The sequence below is a fragment of the Crocodylus porosus genome, unplaced genomic scaffold (genome assembly GCF_001723895.1).
Source record: "Crocodylus porosus isolate Cpor-Errol unplaced genomic scaffold, CroPor_comp1, whole genome shotgun sequence".
Lineage (NCBI taxonomy): Eukaryota > Metazoa > Chordata > Crocodylia > Crocodylidae > Crocodylus > Crocodylus porosus.
Genome location: NW_017728906.1, coordinates 59053327 through 59072068, shown reverse-complemented (window position 1 = coordinate 59072068; position 18742 = coordinate 59053327). Strand labels below are relative to the sequence as shown.

General features: G+C 40.3%; 1 protein-coding gene across 1 annotated transcript in view; it reads left to right on the top strand.

The window, feature by feature from the left end:
• The first annotated feature begins 714 nt into the window (after positions 1-714).
• Positions 715-18742, top strand: part of PTCHD1 (patched domain containing 1) — a 26525-nt gene continuing 8497 nt past the window's right edge. Inside the window, exons 1-2 of the mRNA XM_019529175.1 lie at positions 715-1382; positions 2970-3630. Coding sequence (XP_019384720.1) covers positions 1365-1382; positions 2970-3630 — 679 coding nt within the window. The 5' untranslated portion in view covers positions 715-1364. The remainder of the gene's footprint in view (positions 1383-2969; positions 3631-18742) is intronic.

Below are 18742 nucleotides of genomic sequence, written 5' to 3'. Positions count from 1 at the left end.
TGGGGATATATGGTTCTTCACTTCTTTTTCCCAACCTAGTTTTCCACAGTTGTTATTACTCTGCCATTCTGTGCCACTTAAAAAGCTACTCAAGTACAAGGGATAGAAGCCTCCATAATTGTGAGATAAACACGTTGAAAGAACAGGAATTTTGTATCTTTTTACAGATCATGTATTATGTATATCATCTTAAGAAATGGAAGCAGTTTAAATTAGATTTATCCCCACAGTGAATAATTAAAGATAATCAAATCTTTGGTAAAATAAATAGTACAGTGTGTGCACATTTTTTATGAATACAGGGTAAAATACTGGTCACACTGAAATAGAGCTATGGGTAATCGGTCTGCAAAACAGACCCAATACTAACACCCCTGGCTGTATCTAGAGCACGGCTGTGCAGTATGTGGCGCAAACCCATCTGCAGTGCCACACACTGCACATTCAGGTGCTCCCCAGGGCAGGGAAAACACCCACATGGAAAAACAGGGCAGCTAATGAAGCCCAGAACTGGAGCCTGGGCAGCCGGAGCTACACTCCAGCTGCCAGCCACACTCTCAACTACAGGAGCACCACAGCTTCCCCAGCTGCTGGAGCCAGCACAGTTGCTGGCTCCAACCTCCTCTACCCCACCCAGGGTAACCTGCCGATGCCAGAGTACGCGTGGCACAGGTATTCCCCAGGGACAAGTGTGCCACTGCTACTTGTCCCCGGGGAACCAAATGTCTATGCTCATCTGGACGCGGCCATTGTGTGCAGACAACTAATTCATTTCCACCAGCAGAGCCATCTTTGCTATTCTGGTTTCTCTTATCATTTACTCCACCAATTTTGCGTCTGTATTTTTTCTAAATATTGTCTGATCTCAATCCCTTCGTTACCTATATAATCTAGAATCTCTCCATCTCACTGGGGTCCATAGAGAGCAATATATGTAGTATACAAAAGGAGAGATTTTTCCTCCTCTTTTCCTGCCAAGAATCAATGGGCAGATATTAGTTATTCATCATATTTAAAAAAAAAATTATAGTCCTTGCTTATTCACTCTACCAGCTTCCAAGCAGAAAAGGTCTCACCCCCACTTTACAGATGAGGGAATTATACTTTCCCAGGGCCAAACAGTTGTAAAACTCAAGGGGGAAGCCAGGGTCTTTTGTTTAATTGCAAAATGTCTGCACTGCACAGGCAGGTCTTTCAGCTTTGCTGTTTCAGGTTTCCAAATCAGCTCCCAGTCACTGAAGCCCTAGTTAAAGAAGTACTGATCCTGCTCTAACTTGCATCAACAGATTACTCAGCTTCAGTGGCTGTTCATCAGCCAGAACTGTTAGAGTACATCACACTCCAGACCAACCCACTTCCTCTCCATGGGTCAAAAGTGTAAGGTAGGTTTTGCCTTATAGTAAACAGTCCTCAGCCGCTTCCAGAAAGGAGATATGGATATTCCTTTTCACAACTACAGCAGCACAGACTCTAGCCCCATAAGGTTAGCCAGAAGACACAAGAAACATAAACAATGTACAGTTTGCAAAGACAGCTAACTGTCAGATTAAAATTATTTGGCAGCAGAATCCTGACAAACCCTCCGCCATAGTTATGATTCTTCCCCTGCTCTGTTTCAACTGTCTTGCTGCTTTCTCCTGGCTGAAAATTATACAGAGATCATAAGATTGTCTATATTTTTTGCATGGAAGAGTGTATTTTTTCACTCTTTTCTCCTCACACCCAGAAATAACAGAAGCATCTTTGCTCAGACTTTCCAGAACAGCTTAAACAGTAAGCTTCAGAAGGCTACAAAGCAACTGAGAAAAGGGATTGTGATAGAACGGTTACACAACTGTAACCACAGCAGGTTGCATCCTGAAGTTCCCTAATTAAGTCCTTTTCATTCTCATGGATGGATAAACTTCAAGTGCCAGTCTCCTCTACCACTTCTCTTTCTTTGACAGAGTTGCTGTGGGTTTGCTGGGGTGAACTAAAAGCAATTAATGCCAGCTGATTTAGTCCTGCTACCATGGCAAACCCTGCATTTAGGACAAAGCAGCTGTAGTCTTCTTTTTCTTCTAAGGGAGTGCTACTGCTTTTACTGCCAATCAATAGTATCCATGACATGCCACCACCCAGGTGGCTCACTGAAATTAACTGCTATGTCTCTTTTTTATACAGCATACCTGATAGCTGACAAGGAAGTAATATTATAATAATGGTAACTCTGAGGTCCATAAAATGGTTGGTGGGGTAGCTATCCCTTTTGAAAAGGAGGTGCAGATGCTGTGCTGCTTCCTCACATCTAACACAACAAGTAGGTCACTTGAAAATGGAGCTCTGTATCACAGAATTATTTTTCTTGCTTTGTTTTCTTAGAGAAGTTGAATGGCAGATGCACAGTGCACTTGTATAGGTCTAAAATGATTAAGAGTAAAGGATTCTGGAGAAAAACATCAACGCTGTAATACATATTTGTAAAGTCCTTACTACTATTATAGCAAAAACCAAAAAGATATATTTTTAGAGTCAATGGGAAACAGTGTCACCTTGGGCAGATTAAATATTTACAGTGATGTAATTAGTATTATATTGGTATTTAAAAGTAGAAAACAAATTATGCCACCCCCTACACAAAGATAACATCACCCAGACTGATTAGACCCAGAAGTAAAACTCCTTTGATGTAAGTTACCAGTTTAAGTTTTGTCATTTATCCATTCATTTCTGGTAGCAAACAGGTTATAACCCTATGGTTATTTCCCCTTGGTGGCAAGGTACAGCCCACTGCATGAGCTAAGCTCCGGAGAGCTGCACATCTATTTCTGGTCCCAGTATAATTTACATCAGTATACAAAACCAGTGTACATTACACAGCAATATATGTTCCTCTGTCCATGACCCAAGTTGACAAAACTACTGCTGTTTTTTGCCTGCTAGAATGATTACCTGATGAATAATGTGTATGATTTTTCCTTCCCTTACAGTTGCACTCTGCTGTGACCAGGATCCAAGTACAAAGACCTGGTTTCAATTACACATTTGCCCATATATGTATCCTGAATAATGACAAGACTTGCATAGTGGATGACATAGTGCATGTATTGGAGGAATTGAAGACCGCTCGTTCTTCTAATCGAACAAATTTTGCTATCACATATCCAATCACTCACTTAAAGGATGGCAGGGAAGTGTATAATGGGCACCAGCTTGGTGGAGTTACTGTGCACAGCAAAGATCGGGTGAAGTCTGCAGAAGCCATTCAGCTCACCTACTACTTGCAGGCAATCAACTCCCTGAATGACATGGTAGCGGAAAAGTGGGAAACCATTTTTTGCGACACTGTTGAACTTTTCCAGAAATCTAACAGGAAAGTCAAAATGTATCCCTTCACTTCTTCTTCACTGAAAGAGGATTTCCAGAAGACTAGCAGGGTGTCAGAACGTTACCTGATCACAAGTCTAGTACTTGTGGTCAGCTTGGCTATACTCTGCTGCTCCATGCAGGATTGTGTCCGTAGCAAACCTTGGCTTGGTCTCCTAGGCTTGTTAACAATAAGCCTAGCCACTCTGACTGCAGCTGGAATCATTAATCTAACTGGTGGGAAATACAATTCCACGTTCCTGGGAATTCCCTTCATCATGTTAGGTAACTATCTCCTATTTTGATATTTTTGTGTGCTTATGATTTTTTATTGACATGTTTCCCAGCAAGCAAAAAAGCAGCCAAGAATCAGTGCATGTAGCCTTGGTAACACTGCAGTCTACCATCCACCTCATGAATTCACATAGTATTTATAATGTTTATAAATCATTCACACTGTACTTGGACATTAAAACTATTTCTGGAGGGGCTCTCTTGTTTCATAGCACATTTTTGTATGATTTTTTTCTTGGCTCATAGCTAGGGACAAAAATATGCTAGTGCAGTATGTTATACAAGAGAGGAAACCAACTGCAGTTTTTCTGTGGAAATTTGTTTAGATTTTTGATACCCAGTTTAATAAGACAATCTATGCACAGCTGAAATGAAAGTAGTGGCTGCCTTGGCAAAAAGGCGGGTATGTGCATTTTTCATTTACAGAGCAATCACTATACTCTTTTTGAGTACAGGGTGTTTTACCATTATCTTTCATAAGAGTCTGTGTAGGGAATAAGTGCAGTAGTAGACAGTTCTTTGTTATATTTCACTAGAAAAGTCAGAGTTTGCTGAGTCAGTGTAAGTATGTTATGTAGTGCTAAGATGAAGAGCCATGCCTCACATTCTCCAGGTCAGAGTGCAGCACCAGTGCACATCAAGCCCCACGAATGACTAAAGCAGTGATTCTCAACCAGTGACCAAGCAACCTGGGGTACTGCAAGATCCTTTTAAGGGTGTTATGTAATACCAACAGTGTTAGGTGCAAACACCTACACGACTCACAAGATAAACCCAGAAATTTCAAACAGGAATCCAAAATTTTTCTGCTCTGTTGTGGTCTTTCTAAGTTCTTTGCAACAGAATTGCTCTATTGTTTTCCACAGTCAAGAAATTAGTGAAAGCCAAGAGCTGGGATTTTCCGAGGGGTGCCTTAAGTCTAACAAAAGGTGCCTTGAATCTAAAAAGATTCAGAATCACTGGACTAAAGCACAGGTACACTACCAAGACAGTCCTATTTTGTCTTCCTAGCCTGGCAGCCAGGGGTATTCACACAGAAATTTCTGTCTGTCTCTCCACCAGGATTTTATGAGAAGGGGGAAATCCGGGTGGGGGTCAGTTTGTCCCTGTTAAGAAAATCTTTCTGCTAATTTCAGACCAACTTCAGTGGTCATTGGATCAGGCCATTTGTGGGAAAATGCAGCATTGCATCAAAACAGGCAGAGGGCTTCACGAAGACACAAAAAATGATCTCTGGAAAGTACATTCTTTTCATTTACCTTCCAGTCATGAACAGTAGTAAAAGCTTTGTCCACTGCAGACATCTGATATGTCCTTGTTTGCAACATTATTCATTTGTGAAGAATACTACATGCACTGATTTGATAAAAGCTTTCCCAGCTAAAAATCAGTGTGCAGTACTACTTCAAATTTTCAGCGTAAGTGGAACTCCAGTTACTTAGTCATATCATATAGTAATGTTCCACATTTCAGTAAGGTTGTTTTATGCTGAATAGTAGGCCCACAGTGGTATGCACATAATATACTTGTAACCCCTGACATTTTTAATTCAAAGGGCACCTTTTAATATTTCACTGTACCAATTAATGTACAGTATGTACTTAGTGACAAGTAAGCAGAAATCAAGCCTTTAATGTTCTATCAGAAACAGTGTGTAATTCCTGTTTTCAGATGGTATCTAAAAAAATTAAAAATAACAAGTAAAATAGAGCACATTTCAAGAATTTTGTATCACAAGGAGGCCACTTATCTCCATTTTTTGTTAGATTTTCCTGCATGTAATGTACAAAGTCTCCATTTAACTAAGCAGATTATGCAAAACACATGCTTTTTTTTCCCCATGTGGCTTATAAAGAGACTATTCTCAGCAGAAAGTAAACATAGAAGTTCATGCATAGAAATGAACCTATCTTGTACAGGGTCACTTTGAAATCTGAAATGTTAACTGGATTAGTGGATCAGGACACCCACTGCCTGAGGACAACCTTTCACATCTTTAATTCATTGGCAATGAACATGCTGGGATCTGCAGTTCTTCCAGGGTTAAAGTTAACTAAGATAAATATCAGGGTTCTGTTATAGATCTTACTGCAAAATAGCATAGGCCAGCTCTTTTGTAGGGGAGTAAAATATGTTAGTTTTTAGAGTGAGTTTAGTCCACCCACAGTTCTGTCAAAGAAAAGTAGTAGTAGAGGAGACTGGCACTTGAAGTTCATCCATGAGAACGGATTTAATTAGGGCATTGCAGGTTGTGGGCTGCTGTGGTTACAGCTGTGTAACAGTTTCTATCACAATTCCTTTTCTCAGTTGCTTTGTAGCCTTCTGAAGCTTACTGTTTAGGCTGTTCCTCTGAGCAAAGATGGTTCTGTTATTTTTGAATGAGAGAAGAAGAGTGAGAAAATACACTCGTCCCATGCAAAAAAAGGTCTGCTTAAGGAGAACTGGTTTGATTTGGTGGAGATTTAGAAAGTATTCCTTTTTCTTCCAATATCAAAATAAAGCAGGACTGAAAGATTTTGCACATATTATCAAAAGATACTTCACATATATCCATTGCTGGGGGGTTTTTTAAGTTCATCTTTATGGTAATTGAGGGCATGGATGTACAAGCCAATGTCATTTGGAAAAAATGTAGATGTTCTCTTTTAAATCCAGTGAGTTCTGGGTCAGACCCTAGATTAACCAACCTTGAGAGGGCTGATGGATTTCCTAGCTAATGGTATAGCACTACAGCTATTACTTGCTCATAATCTCCTAGCTCAATGCAAACAATTGACATAAAAACCACTTAAAATGGACCTTTTTTGCACCAAATCTTCAGCCTATATCAATCAGGAACAGAGCTACATCAGTTTATAGTAGTTAAAGGGCTGGCCTTTCATCATCTCCATCCCATTGCTGCCCAACCAGCACACACAGCCTACAATGCATCAGGAATATTTCTCAAAAAATTTTTTGGTCAAATGTCTTAATACTTGTCAGATATGTCACTGAATATTTTTAGTGACTTTCCCAGTTCTGGAGCCAGATTGATAATTTGGGTAAGACATTTGCAAAAATTAATGGCAGGCTATTTTTTACAATTTGATGAATCCCTTTTTTAATTATTCATGTAGCTTCAGCCACAGCTGTCTCCAAAGATGAATGACCTCTAGTGCAGAAAAGGTACCACAGTTTCTGTGTCTAATGAATCCTTGGCCTTGCTGTCATTGGTTTTTATGGTGCAGGCAGCATTTTGCCCCCTTCCCCTCCCTCTCCCAGCCCCTCCAACTTCTAGAATTTATCAATCAGGTACTGCAAAATAAAAATCCAGTAAAGGGAAAAAAGACTGCAGAGATATGCAATTGAGTAAGCTCCAGTTCTAGTGAGAAATACCACAAGAATCTCTTCACCTGATCCCAAAAGGCAAGGGTCTCCACACCACAAAATAGAAGAAGATTTGAGGAGAAGGAGAGAAAAAGGGGAAATGTGACAGACTTTGGAGAGGGGCTATTTTTCTTTGAGCTTAACATGGACTTTCCCCTGTAGCCTGCCTCACTATAGATCATATTTAGTCTGGGCCCAGGTAACAACTGCTTGGCATAAAATCATCTCACCTACTGAGTGTTGTTAAATTTTGATCCTTAAAAATACCTATTCCCTTAGAAGCATTGTGCATGACAAACAACCATTTAAAACAAGCATAGGACAAACATTCAGCATGTCCCCTTTATTATATCATATAGCCATACTGCAACATTGATCTGAGTTACTTTAAAGAAAATGTCTATTGGTCTTTCTATTAAAAAAGATAAGTGTGAGCATCTGTTAATCCTTTAGAAAAACCTACAGTTTGTTCAAAAAGATTCAGCACTTTTAAACTGCCAAGTCCGTTGGAAGAAGCATCCATGTAAAATAATTGTGGGATGTCAGACATTGCCAAATATGGGGAAAGATGCAGTAAGTGCTCCACAGGCTTATATTTAGCTTCTGATCTAAAAGTGCACTGCACATTAAACTAGGCATGGAAAAACCAGTTAATCAGAAATAAGAGTGCCCTGAACTTCCATCCATCCATAAACTGAAACCAAGTGAAACATTTTTGCTAAGTTTGATAAAGTACAAATAAGTGTAGTAACAACCCTCCCCATCCTTCAACAAGGATTTTTTTTGTCAAAACATATTTGGCAGTCTCAGCAGGCTAACAGCTGTCTTCAGAGTGTGTAACAGGAAAAGAGAGGAGAGGAGTGGAGAGGAAAGGAGAGGAGAGATCATGGGACAGATCTGATCAGGGAACAGTGAGTTTCAACCAGGGTACCACAACACCCTGGGGTGCTTGAAGATCCTTTCGACAATGCCGCAAGGTACCACACAGCGTTAGCACTGTTAGGTTTACAAACATGATTCACAAGATAAATCCAGAGATTTCAAAAAGAAAATCTTTCTGAGTTCTTTGCAACAGAAAAACTGCTCTGTTATTTTTCTGCTGACAAAAAAAGTGGAAGCTAAAGGCTGGCATGTTCCAAGTGGTGCCTCAAGTCTTTCCAGGGGTGCATCAAGTCGAAAACAGTTGAGAGCCACTGGCCTAGAATGTGTATAGTTTAAGTAGAGAGGTCAGACAAAATCCCTAAGACAAAATAATCTAGTCTTGGAGCTTGCTGGCCTCTGGTAGAAGCATTTAGAGATGAAAGAGCGTCCTTCCTGAAACCAAAAGGAAAACTTTGATGAGGGCAGTAGTCAGAAAGACTCGGGCATTGCCATCAGAATGGAAAGGCAGGGTTAAAAGTGTGGCAAGGACTTTGTTGTGATACAAAGTGAGATGGACAGCATGTGAAAGGGAGAAAAATGGAAGCAAAAAGACCTCAAAGGGTTTAGGAATGCTCAAGCCTGTATGTAGCTAGACAGAAATTCACAGGGGATTTACAGAATGGTAAAAAGAAAAAATGTGAAAGGACATGGGTGTGCAGGAATTCTTTCCTCGCACCATTTGAATAGCCAGTGAAATTTCCTGCATTTTAGAAGATTTTAGACAAAGATTTAAAATAAACAGAAAGTCTATCTGCTATTTCTTTGGCATTCTAAAGAAGCTTGCTAGGGGGGAATAGCATTCTATTAAAAACACCAACAAACATACACGAGAAAGTCTAAGCCTGAACAATATTCATCATATTCCCTATCAGACATCAAAACATGAGTGTGTTCTTTAAAAAAGCAGGGTAAACAATAGTTCATATATATTTAATATAAATATATAGAAATATTAATCTACCACACCCTGAGTCCTGAACAGCTGTCTCCCAAATCCCCTTCATTCCATACATAAAAGTAGGTATAAACAAATGTTGGGCGTTACATAGTATTTGGTCGCTAGTCTTCCTTTTATCATTGAATAAACATTTGAAGCTTACAACGTCTCCCTTGTTTTTATTCTTTTTACTGAGCTTTCTCTCCTCCGTCAGCTTGTCTCTTCCACATCTTTTCCTTTTAAGGAAAATCCTATCCCATCCCCCATTCCTTCTCTAACCGTCTTTTTACCTCCATTCTGTTCCTCTGCCTTTTCTATTACCATCTTGTTCATCTTTCCCCTACTTTCCCATACTCTCTTCACTCCCAGATCTCATTAGTTCATTGGTATGGTTTTCATAGCTTCCCTTCCATTCTGTCTTTGCTCTCCCCTGTTCTCACCTACAAAAGCACTGTAACTCTTTTCCTTCCCTAAGCTCCCCTCATCATTTTTTCAATTATTTTTTTTCTTTTTGTCATTTTACCCATGCAAGGGCTCCTTTGTCTTTCTTCATCGATGTTCTCCATCAGCCCAATCCTTTGTCCCCAGTTTAGCAACAAAGCTATACAATCTATCCTCTGCCCCCAAAACTTCTCCAGTTGTCAGCATCTCCATAATCCATAAACTGCTCTCCTCCCCCTCCCATGCATCTTCAGACATGCCACATCACTGAATAAAATCTCTACTTCATCAGACTTGCTTATCAGCAACCAAGCCATCCTCCTCATACGTTTTGTTACTGTGGTCCAATCCATCTTCTGTCCCAGAAGTCCATCCTGTTCATCATCAGTCCACTCCCTGAATCCCTCCTGTCAAGCAATCTGATCAGTCTGTCCCTAACTAACTGATTTTCTGCTTACTTCATCTTCCCTAGCCAGATTTCCAATCACATTTTTCCCTAATTCATCCTTCTCACAGGACTTTGCAGTAAACTTTTACATCCAGCATCTTCTGCAATCCATGCTTCCTGTATCAGTTGTTGCCATGCAAAATTTCCACTCTTTGACTTTGCCTACAGTCACCCCTATTCAGTCAGTGCTTCATCCTCAAGTAGTACTCTGGCTAAATTCCTCCCCCTTCCCTCTAAAACAGTTCATCGTCCACTTTCCAAAACAGCTACTGCTCAATCTCCATGCTATCCTCCTACAAACTGAGCCTTTGCTCACAGTCCACTGAAGAAAACAAACATAAAAGAGGAAATTACACATTTGAAGACAATCTGTTTAAAATCCAAATAACTTCTGGCTATTTTAGATCTTGTTTTCCCAGCTCTCTTCAACATGGTGGTAGAAATGCAAAGAAAATGGAGAGCTGACAAGCAGAGGTAAGATTCACAACAAATAGGAATACACAGGCCTGCCCAAATAGAATGGGCCTTCATATCACTCATTTGGCTGCACAAGTGCTGCATAAGTCATGGTGGGTATTACTGACTCAGCAAATACAGTGCTTCTTGAAGCAGCAAATCCATGGCTGTAGGGGGTCAGGTCAGATAATATTTTAACATGGAAACAAATATAATACAGCCATGTAATAAGCCCTGGGCTTTACCCTTCAAAAGGTCAGGATGAAAGTATATATTGTGTATTGGGTACATATCCCCATCCCAAGTGAAATATAATATTGGTGACTCAGCAAGTTTAATCAGCATTGGTACATGCAGAATAGTAGAAACAATATTTATATTACTCATAACATATCCAGACTTACTCCTGTATAGTATTAGTTCTTATTCCTGTTTAACACAACAATCTGTGAGATAAATCCAATAGAAATATATAGTGTGTAATACCAACAATCTCTCAGATAAAATTAAAAACACTCACAATTGACCAGTTTTTGACTCATTCCCTGTTCCCAGCAAAACAAAACATTTCAGCAAAGCCAAAAGGCACAGGGGTGCTGATAGTGGTTGTTTTGTTTTTAATTTTTCAACATCTGTGAATATTTTAAGACAAGTTTGTGGTGAATTTTAAATTCCAAATTTGGTTGGTCACTGGGAACTTCCCCCAGAAATTAGTTGGGGAAATCACGTGACATTTTTTCATTTTTATTGACTGGTTGGTCCTGTATTATGCTTTATTACAAAGTTTTGCAATATTAAGGGAAGTTTACTGTGAGCTTTCATATGTTAACTTTATGTACTTCATTCATTCATTCAGAAATGGGCCCAGGATTATATAAAAAGGAAAGTACGGTATTATTGAATTAGTTTGGTTCCTTTTGTGCAGGCAAAGCTATACACCCACAAAGCAACCCAGAAGCAAGTGATATTTAGCTTTGTGAGTTTAGATGCAAAACATGATAGCTAAGATTCTGCCCAAACTAAATTTACCTTGCCTCAATCCATCCTTTGCTCTTTCTGTGTACTTATGATGGTATTTAAGTGTTCTGTTACATGTAAGTTGGATAGGTAACTGGTTGAATCATCAGCATACGCAGCAAGAAGTTGTTGATGACTCCATGTCTAGTTGGGAGGAGGTATCAAGTTAGGTTCCTCAGGGGTCTCTTCTGGGTCTGGTATTGTTCAACATCTTCATTAATGATTTAGAAGATGGGATAGAGTGCACACTCAGCACGTTTGCAGATGACATCAAGTTGTGTGGAACCGTGGGTGTTCCAGTGAGCAGAGCTGTATTTTGGAGGAGGGTTTCACACATTTGACTGTGAATGACAACCAAGGGGAAGATTTTCATAGGCATAAATAGCAACTATACAGTTGTCTTGCATGGAGAAGCAATGAAAGTTAGACACCTAGTTGCTCCTAAAGATCCCTGGTTTTGAATATCCAATGGCTTGTTTTGAAATTCAGACTGAATGTATTACTGATCAAAGAATCCTGGAAACATGAAGCAGAGTTTCAGTTCAGATAAATATATAAAAAGTTGAGATAGTCAGCAAACAAAAGCATCATACATAAATAAATAATCAGCCACCTAAAATCACAGAGCTGAAGACCAGCACAGGCCACATATTCAGATCTTTTTCGTGTGCTGCAGAAACACATGATCTGACATTTCAGCTTCAGCTAGCTCCCTCACAAAGACTGAGTGAGGTAAGTTGCACATTTAAATGGAATTGACTTCCTGACATTTAAGCACCAAAACAAACCTTTGGCATGACAGGGTATGGATTATTTTCTAAAGTAGATATATATATAGCATAAGCTTTTGTAATTTGTAGCTCCCTTCAGCTTGTGCTAAATATCTATGTATGTACTTAGATTAGTCTATAAGTAGGAACCTAAGTCATGGCGAGACAAAGGGTTTTTCTTGGCTTGCTCATGGTGTGCAGAGTCAATTTCACTGGCATTTCACAGCAGACCCACCACCAATGACTGGCGGAGGGATCCTGGCAGTCCTGCTCATTGCTGCTAATTGGCAGAGGGTGACTTCACTCAGTCTACATCACTACCACCTTTTTTCTTTTGGTTGAAATGCAGGAAATTGCAGCCAATGCCAGATTTCCTGGTGATCATGGCAGTCACAGACAATGGTGTTTTTTCTGGTTTCCACAAAATTGTGATTTAGGTAGGTCCTTATCTATAATGGTGCAAATCTACCATGCTTCAGACTAACATGGCTAACTACATCTCATTTTCCAAAGACACGTGTCTGTGCTATGGAAATAAATCATTCTGAGTAGGTTATTTTTTTTACCACATTACACAAGCATTATAAATAAAAATAGATTTTTTAACCATATCTTGCCTTGCTTATCTCCACTTCTAAAAATAAAAAAGGAAGTCACTCAAATTAGAAATATATTTGATACATTTATAATGTGCTGATCAGATACGCTTCTCATTATAACAACATAAACCCAAACGTTTACATCTGAAAGAGAGAGCTCCGCAAGGAAGTGCTCCATCATAACATACGTGAGCACTTAGTTTCCCAGTGGCCCATATCAATTCTTTTCACCCCACTGAAGATAATAAAATTAATTCAGGTTAACCATATGTTTGCTGAATGCGGATTATAGTTCCATTGTAATCACTATATTTAGAGCTTTTGACAATTGGTATTGATTGTAACCATGCATTCATTTGAAAATGTAGTATTATATTAGAGGTTTTTATATTTCTATTATATGAGAGGCTTTTATAATATCTAATACTATATATATATACATATATATATATCATAGAAGTTCTTTATATAATACTAAATATGTTATATAACTATATAATACAGGATACATATTATGAAATATATAGTATAAAATGTATGGCATGAATTAAGGTGGTATGTATAATATTATATTAGATATTATAAAATAATAGTATACTATCTATATTACAGTTTAGGTATAACAGTGTCTGTATATGGTATAATCTGGTGTGCAATTTTTATATTATCTAGTATTCTGATAAGTAATGCTAGGTGTTATAAAATATGCATTCCATAATCAATTTTTATTAATAATATGGAAAATAAAATGTTAGCTAATATGTTTCTGCTGTTACTGAAAATGATCATGATAAGGCTAAGATTATGAATAGATCACTGATTACATAGTTCCAGTACTTTGCATTCTCCTTTTCTTTATTTCTCTGTATTTTATATAGCTAGAGAAAGAGGTGATGGCAAAGATGTATGTATAGCCTGTCTCTTTTTGTACATGCTAAGGGCTGAGGTCTAGAATAATTTTGGTTTGAATGATAAAATTTTTAAAACTAGCTTGTTCTTTCTATAGCACGTTTAAATTTTGTGTCCATTGGTTTGTCATGATAAAAAATTAATAACTTGATGTTTAGCTTTTTTTAAAGAATGTTTTTGTTCCCAACAATATCTGCTCTGGTTATTAATTCAGAAATTAGGGAAAGCGGGGAAGATTTGCAGTTACCAGTGCATTCTTTGCCAAGGGTAAGAAAGCATCATTCAGAAAGGACAAAGACTGAGCAAACCCAAGCATTCACCCCAGAATGGAGAGTTGATCCTATGCTGCTTTCACAAAAGTTACAGACTTTAAAAATAAAAGAAAATATGAAAAATTGTGTCTAATGTAGAACAGCCATATGACTCAGGATGAAATTCACCCCTATGTAGGGGCCTGCACAACTCTTCTGCATCGGGGCTGTCAAACTCGACATGGCCTCTGGGCTGGATGTGGAACATGGGACTCCCCCATGTAAGCTGAGTCCCGACTCAGCAGTGGGGCAAGTGGTGGCAGTGGTGAGGCATGTGGTGGCACAGGGGTTAACCCAGCCATCACTGGCTTTCTCCCCTGCTGCCAAGATGCTTCCCCAAGGGGGCTCCATACCAGGGAATTCAGCAATGGACCCTGCCCCGGCTCACCCTGACCCCAAATTCCTGACCCCTACAGGAGTCAGATGAAAAGGCTCAGCAGGCCAGGCTACAAGCCATGTTTGACTCCTTTTCTACGTGACTAATACCCCATTAAGCTGTGTTTGGAGGACCTGATCCTTTCCGCAATGTTCAATTTCACCATGAATGTACACATAAAAGCAATGTCTCAATCAGCGTTAAATAAATGCACACCCGGCTCCTTTCTAAAGATCTAGGTAGTCTAGAGGATCTACCAGCCAAAAAGAATGTTGTCCCCTGCTGAGCAGTATTTGTATTAGCATGCCGGCCCCTTCCTACATAATCATGTGTGTCAGAATGCACATTTGGTTATAACTTTTCTTTCACATGAGTGTTCTTCTGCCCCAGTAAGTAATCAGCCATAGTCTATTTGCCATGGTCAAATATAGCAACCACTAAATAATTTTAAGCATTTCAGCATCTATTTTTTTCTTCCAAATACATAAAGTAGAGAAATCAACAGATAAAGAAACCTCCCTGGAAACAGACACTTAACAAATTTAAGGAGGGATCTGGGTAGTACCAGACAAGGGCAGATCCAGAGAGGGCGCAGTGGCATGGCTTCATCCCCCTTTTGGATTGGAGCACACCACAGGAGCCTCTGGGGACCTTTTAAAATCTCTAAAAGAAGTGAGAATCTCTCCCTTCCCTTTTCTGCTCAAAGGCACACCTCCTCTCCCACTGCCTGCTTGCCTTCCCTTGCTGTCTCCCAGAGACAAGAAAGCACTAGAGCTGTTTCTGCCCACTGCACTGGGACTGGGCTTGGCTGGGGGACATGGACGATGGCAACAGAGGTGGACAGAGGGTTCCCCTTCCCCACACCTACTCCAGAACAGAGCAGGGTGGAGGGAACTACTCTCCTGCCACATTGTTGCTGCTGTCCCCTCCCTAGCTGAGCTTGCCAGCTGGCTCTGGAACTTCTTCACGCCCAAAAAACGGAGAAAGCAGCAGCAGGAGGCAAGGGAATTAGAGGCTAGGGGGAAGAGGAAGGAACATGGCTCTGAACAGGAAGGGGAAGGGAGGGAGGATTTTCAACTGCTTTAGGAACTTTAAAAAGTTCCCAGAAGCTTCCACGGTGCAGTCTGCCCTTACTAGTAGGGATGGAGAAGGCTGGGAGCAGAGGGTGCAGTCAGTCTTGCACTGGGGTTGTTTCCACACCCCACTTTGGGCAATCCTGGACCTGCCCCGGTACCAGATATTTGACCCACAGAATGAGTCATCAAGCTAGCCTTTAGGTGGTTATGCTTGGCTTTGGGACTATAGTAATGGGCATTTTACACAGATTCAGAAAATCTTCCCATGTAAAACATGCACTAAAAAATCAGCCCTGACTACAAAGGATGGAATATAAATGTTACTTGAGAGATAGTTTGAACTAAAAGTTAAAATCCTTCTGACCCATCTGTAGCTACCCTGTTTAATGCACAACACACTGAAATGTCTAATTTCAGTGAGAATGTTTCGGGTTTAAAAATCAATCGTTAAGGGTGGGAGTAGCCAACCTGTGGCTTGGGTGCCACAAGTGGTATAGGCAGGCAGCCTGTGTGTGTGGCATGTGGCATCACAGCAGGGACAGGCAGCACAACAGCAGATAAGGCAGGGGACAGAAAGCCAAGCAGCAGATCAGGCAGGAAGCACAGGGCAAAAAGCAGGGAGCAGAGCAGCAGATCATTCAGGGAGCACAGAGCAAGGACCATTAAACAAAGCAGCAGATGAGGGAAGGGAAGGGAACTGGAGTGACACCTCGAGAGGGTGCAGGGCTAATTTGTAGTATGCCAGCCACTGATTTAGGGCAATCACAAATGGAACGCTTCAGTATAGCACGTCTTGTTGGCATACTTTTAAGAGTCAGCATTCTGTCAGCACTGGTGCAAAGTGCAAATAAGCACTTATTTGAGGAACGTCTGTGTGCGTGGTAGACGGGGTTGAGGAAAATCATGTGTAGGAATATGGGTTAACACAACAGTGCAGCTGTACCTTTGAAACAGCTGTCTGGATTTTCCCTAAATGTACTGACATAAACACTGATGATGGTCCAGTATGGTTGACAGTATACTCCAACCTGGCAATGCTACATCAGTCATCTGGCCAGTTACAATAAACACACTTAGGGTGAGTCCACACAGAAGTAGTTTTTCAACACAAAGCTGCATGCCAACCATATTGTACAATCATCTGTGTTTATATCAGTGCATTTGGGGAAAATCCAAACAGCTGTCTCAAAGGTATGGCTACACTGTAGTGTTAACCTGTATTCCTCCATACAGTTTTCCTCTACCCCCACTATCATACACACAGAAGTCCTTCAAACAAATACTTATTTGCACTATGAACCTGTGCTTGCCTGCACAGCTGCATGCGTTGTTTAATATGAGCAAGAACCTCACCCACTCTATGGTAAGGGGATATAAATTACTCAGGCACTGATAATTATCCCATGCCCTTCCTACAGTGTTCCTGAGAGAGAGGCATTTGACTGGGAAAAATCTAGAGCAACTCAGCGCAGAGAACCAGGGAAATATATCCCCAGACACACACAGCAAAGACAAAGCAGCAAGGAAAAAATAACACAAAAGTTTTGCAATAGAATTGTTCATACTTAAGCCAACCTGAAGCTAACCTGCAAGTCAAGCTGACTACCTGGATGCTAATCATGTAATATAAATATGCATGTACTGCCTCACCAGGGGATAGAGTGCACAGAAAAAGGAAGGCATGCACACAGGATAGCATGTGAAGTACCATGCACCAGGATGTCATACAGCACAAACAGTAGAAGAAATGTGAACTAAAACAGACAAGCTGCTTATACAGGGTCAGGTTGCAAGTGGGGAGGCATACAGCAAAATGTTAAGGCTACAAGCTCATTCCCAGAAAATAAAGACTCAGACAGAGACTAGAGTAGTCCTTGTTTTGTTGCTATGTTTACTAACCTTTTGGAAAATTACAAGCTTGATAAAGGTCAATAGTGTATGTTGGGTTTGTCTGCTTAATGAACTGGGGTTTTCTTGCTTGGATTTTTTTTAGTTTATTGGGGGCCTTATTTTTGTCTAAACAGGATGCAAACGTCTTTCTTCTATGTGCACATTCATTAACACTTCAAAACTTCTGTGCATTTCAAGTTCAGAGTGTGTGCAATAAGAAAGGACATATGGGGCAAGTCCCACAATATTTTTATTTTGCCATTGATTGGCCAATTCTAACTCATGCGATGAAGAAGGTCAGCAAAAGCAATTTCACTTAACTTCACAGGGGGTGGAGATGGGATTTAGTTCTTTAATTCAGCTGGAACAATCAAGGAAGGTGAAATTGAAGCATATTGGTTTATCTCACTCTGAAAGGCGAGTACATAGGTGAGAAATGTGCATTTTGATTTTCAATTACATCAGCAAGTGGAATCTTGATTAAGTCATGTATTATTACAGACATGAGTTGTAAAGGAAAATACCCTGAACTGGTTCTCATCCCCATTCTGGTTGTACACAAGGGTAGTTATTTAAGATCTGTCAAGACAAGATGATTAGTGGGCGCATCTACACAAGACACCTTAATGTTCAGTGGACAACAAAAACCAAGCTAATGCGCTAGAATTATTCTACTGTGCATTAAGCATCACAAAAAAAATTTGCCTTTGCTACTGCACATTAGTGCTGCTACTGCACCTTTATCTAGTATCTCATATTAGAGGTACTAAACTTAACGTGTAGTAGCACAGGTGAATTAATGAATGTGTAGACACACCCAGTGTGTAGCAAGTTGAGGAGGGACTATACAGTGCCCTAGCTACTCCACATTAACCCCACATAAGGGTCCCTTTCTCAGCAAATCTCATACTTATGTTCATGGAGGGAATCAGTGCGTAGTAGCTAGCCTCCTGTAAATTTATGGCTGTGCTAACACCAGTGCTTGTGAGATCAGAATTACGCCAAATGAATTTATCACATAGCTTTGGTACAGTGATTTCCCATATATGCAAAAACTGTGCATCAGAATCCAGACCCCTGTGACTCTCTCAGGAAGATAGTTGCCTACGTTAGTACATTATTGTTCTTAATTCCATCAGTTAGTGGAAATCATGTGTACTGTTACAGCATTTAGCCTCATTAATGTTGAGGTCAATCATTATTAGTACTTTGTGTACAACTGCTAGAAGATGGGGCAAGTAAAACTAATTAACCATAAAATGCTACCTTTCAAAAAAGGAAGCTATGAAAGAGCCAACCTTCCTTTTGCATTTTTAGGGATGTTCTGCTTTACAAGAAGATAAACAGTTCTGGGTGCTGCACTTCAAGAGGGACGTGGACAACATGGAGAGGGTCCAGAGGAGGGCCACTCGCATGATCAAGGGACAGCAGGTCAGGCCCTATGAAGAGAGGCTACAGGACCTGAACCTGTTCAGCCTCCACAAGAGAAGGCTGAGGGGGATCTAGTGGCCTGTTACAAACTAGTCAGAGGGGACCAGCAGGCATTGGGGAGTCCCTGTTCCCCCGAGCACTGCCAGGAGTGACTA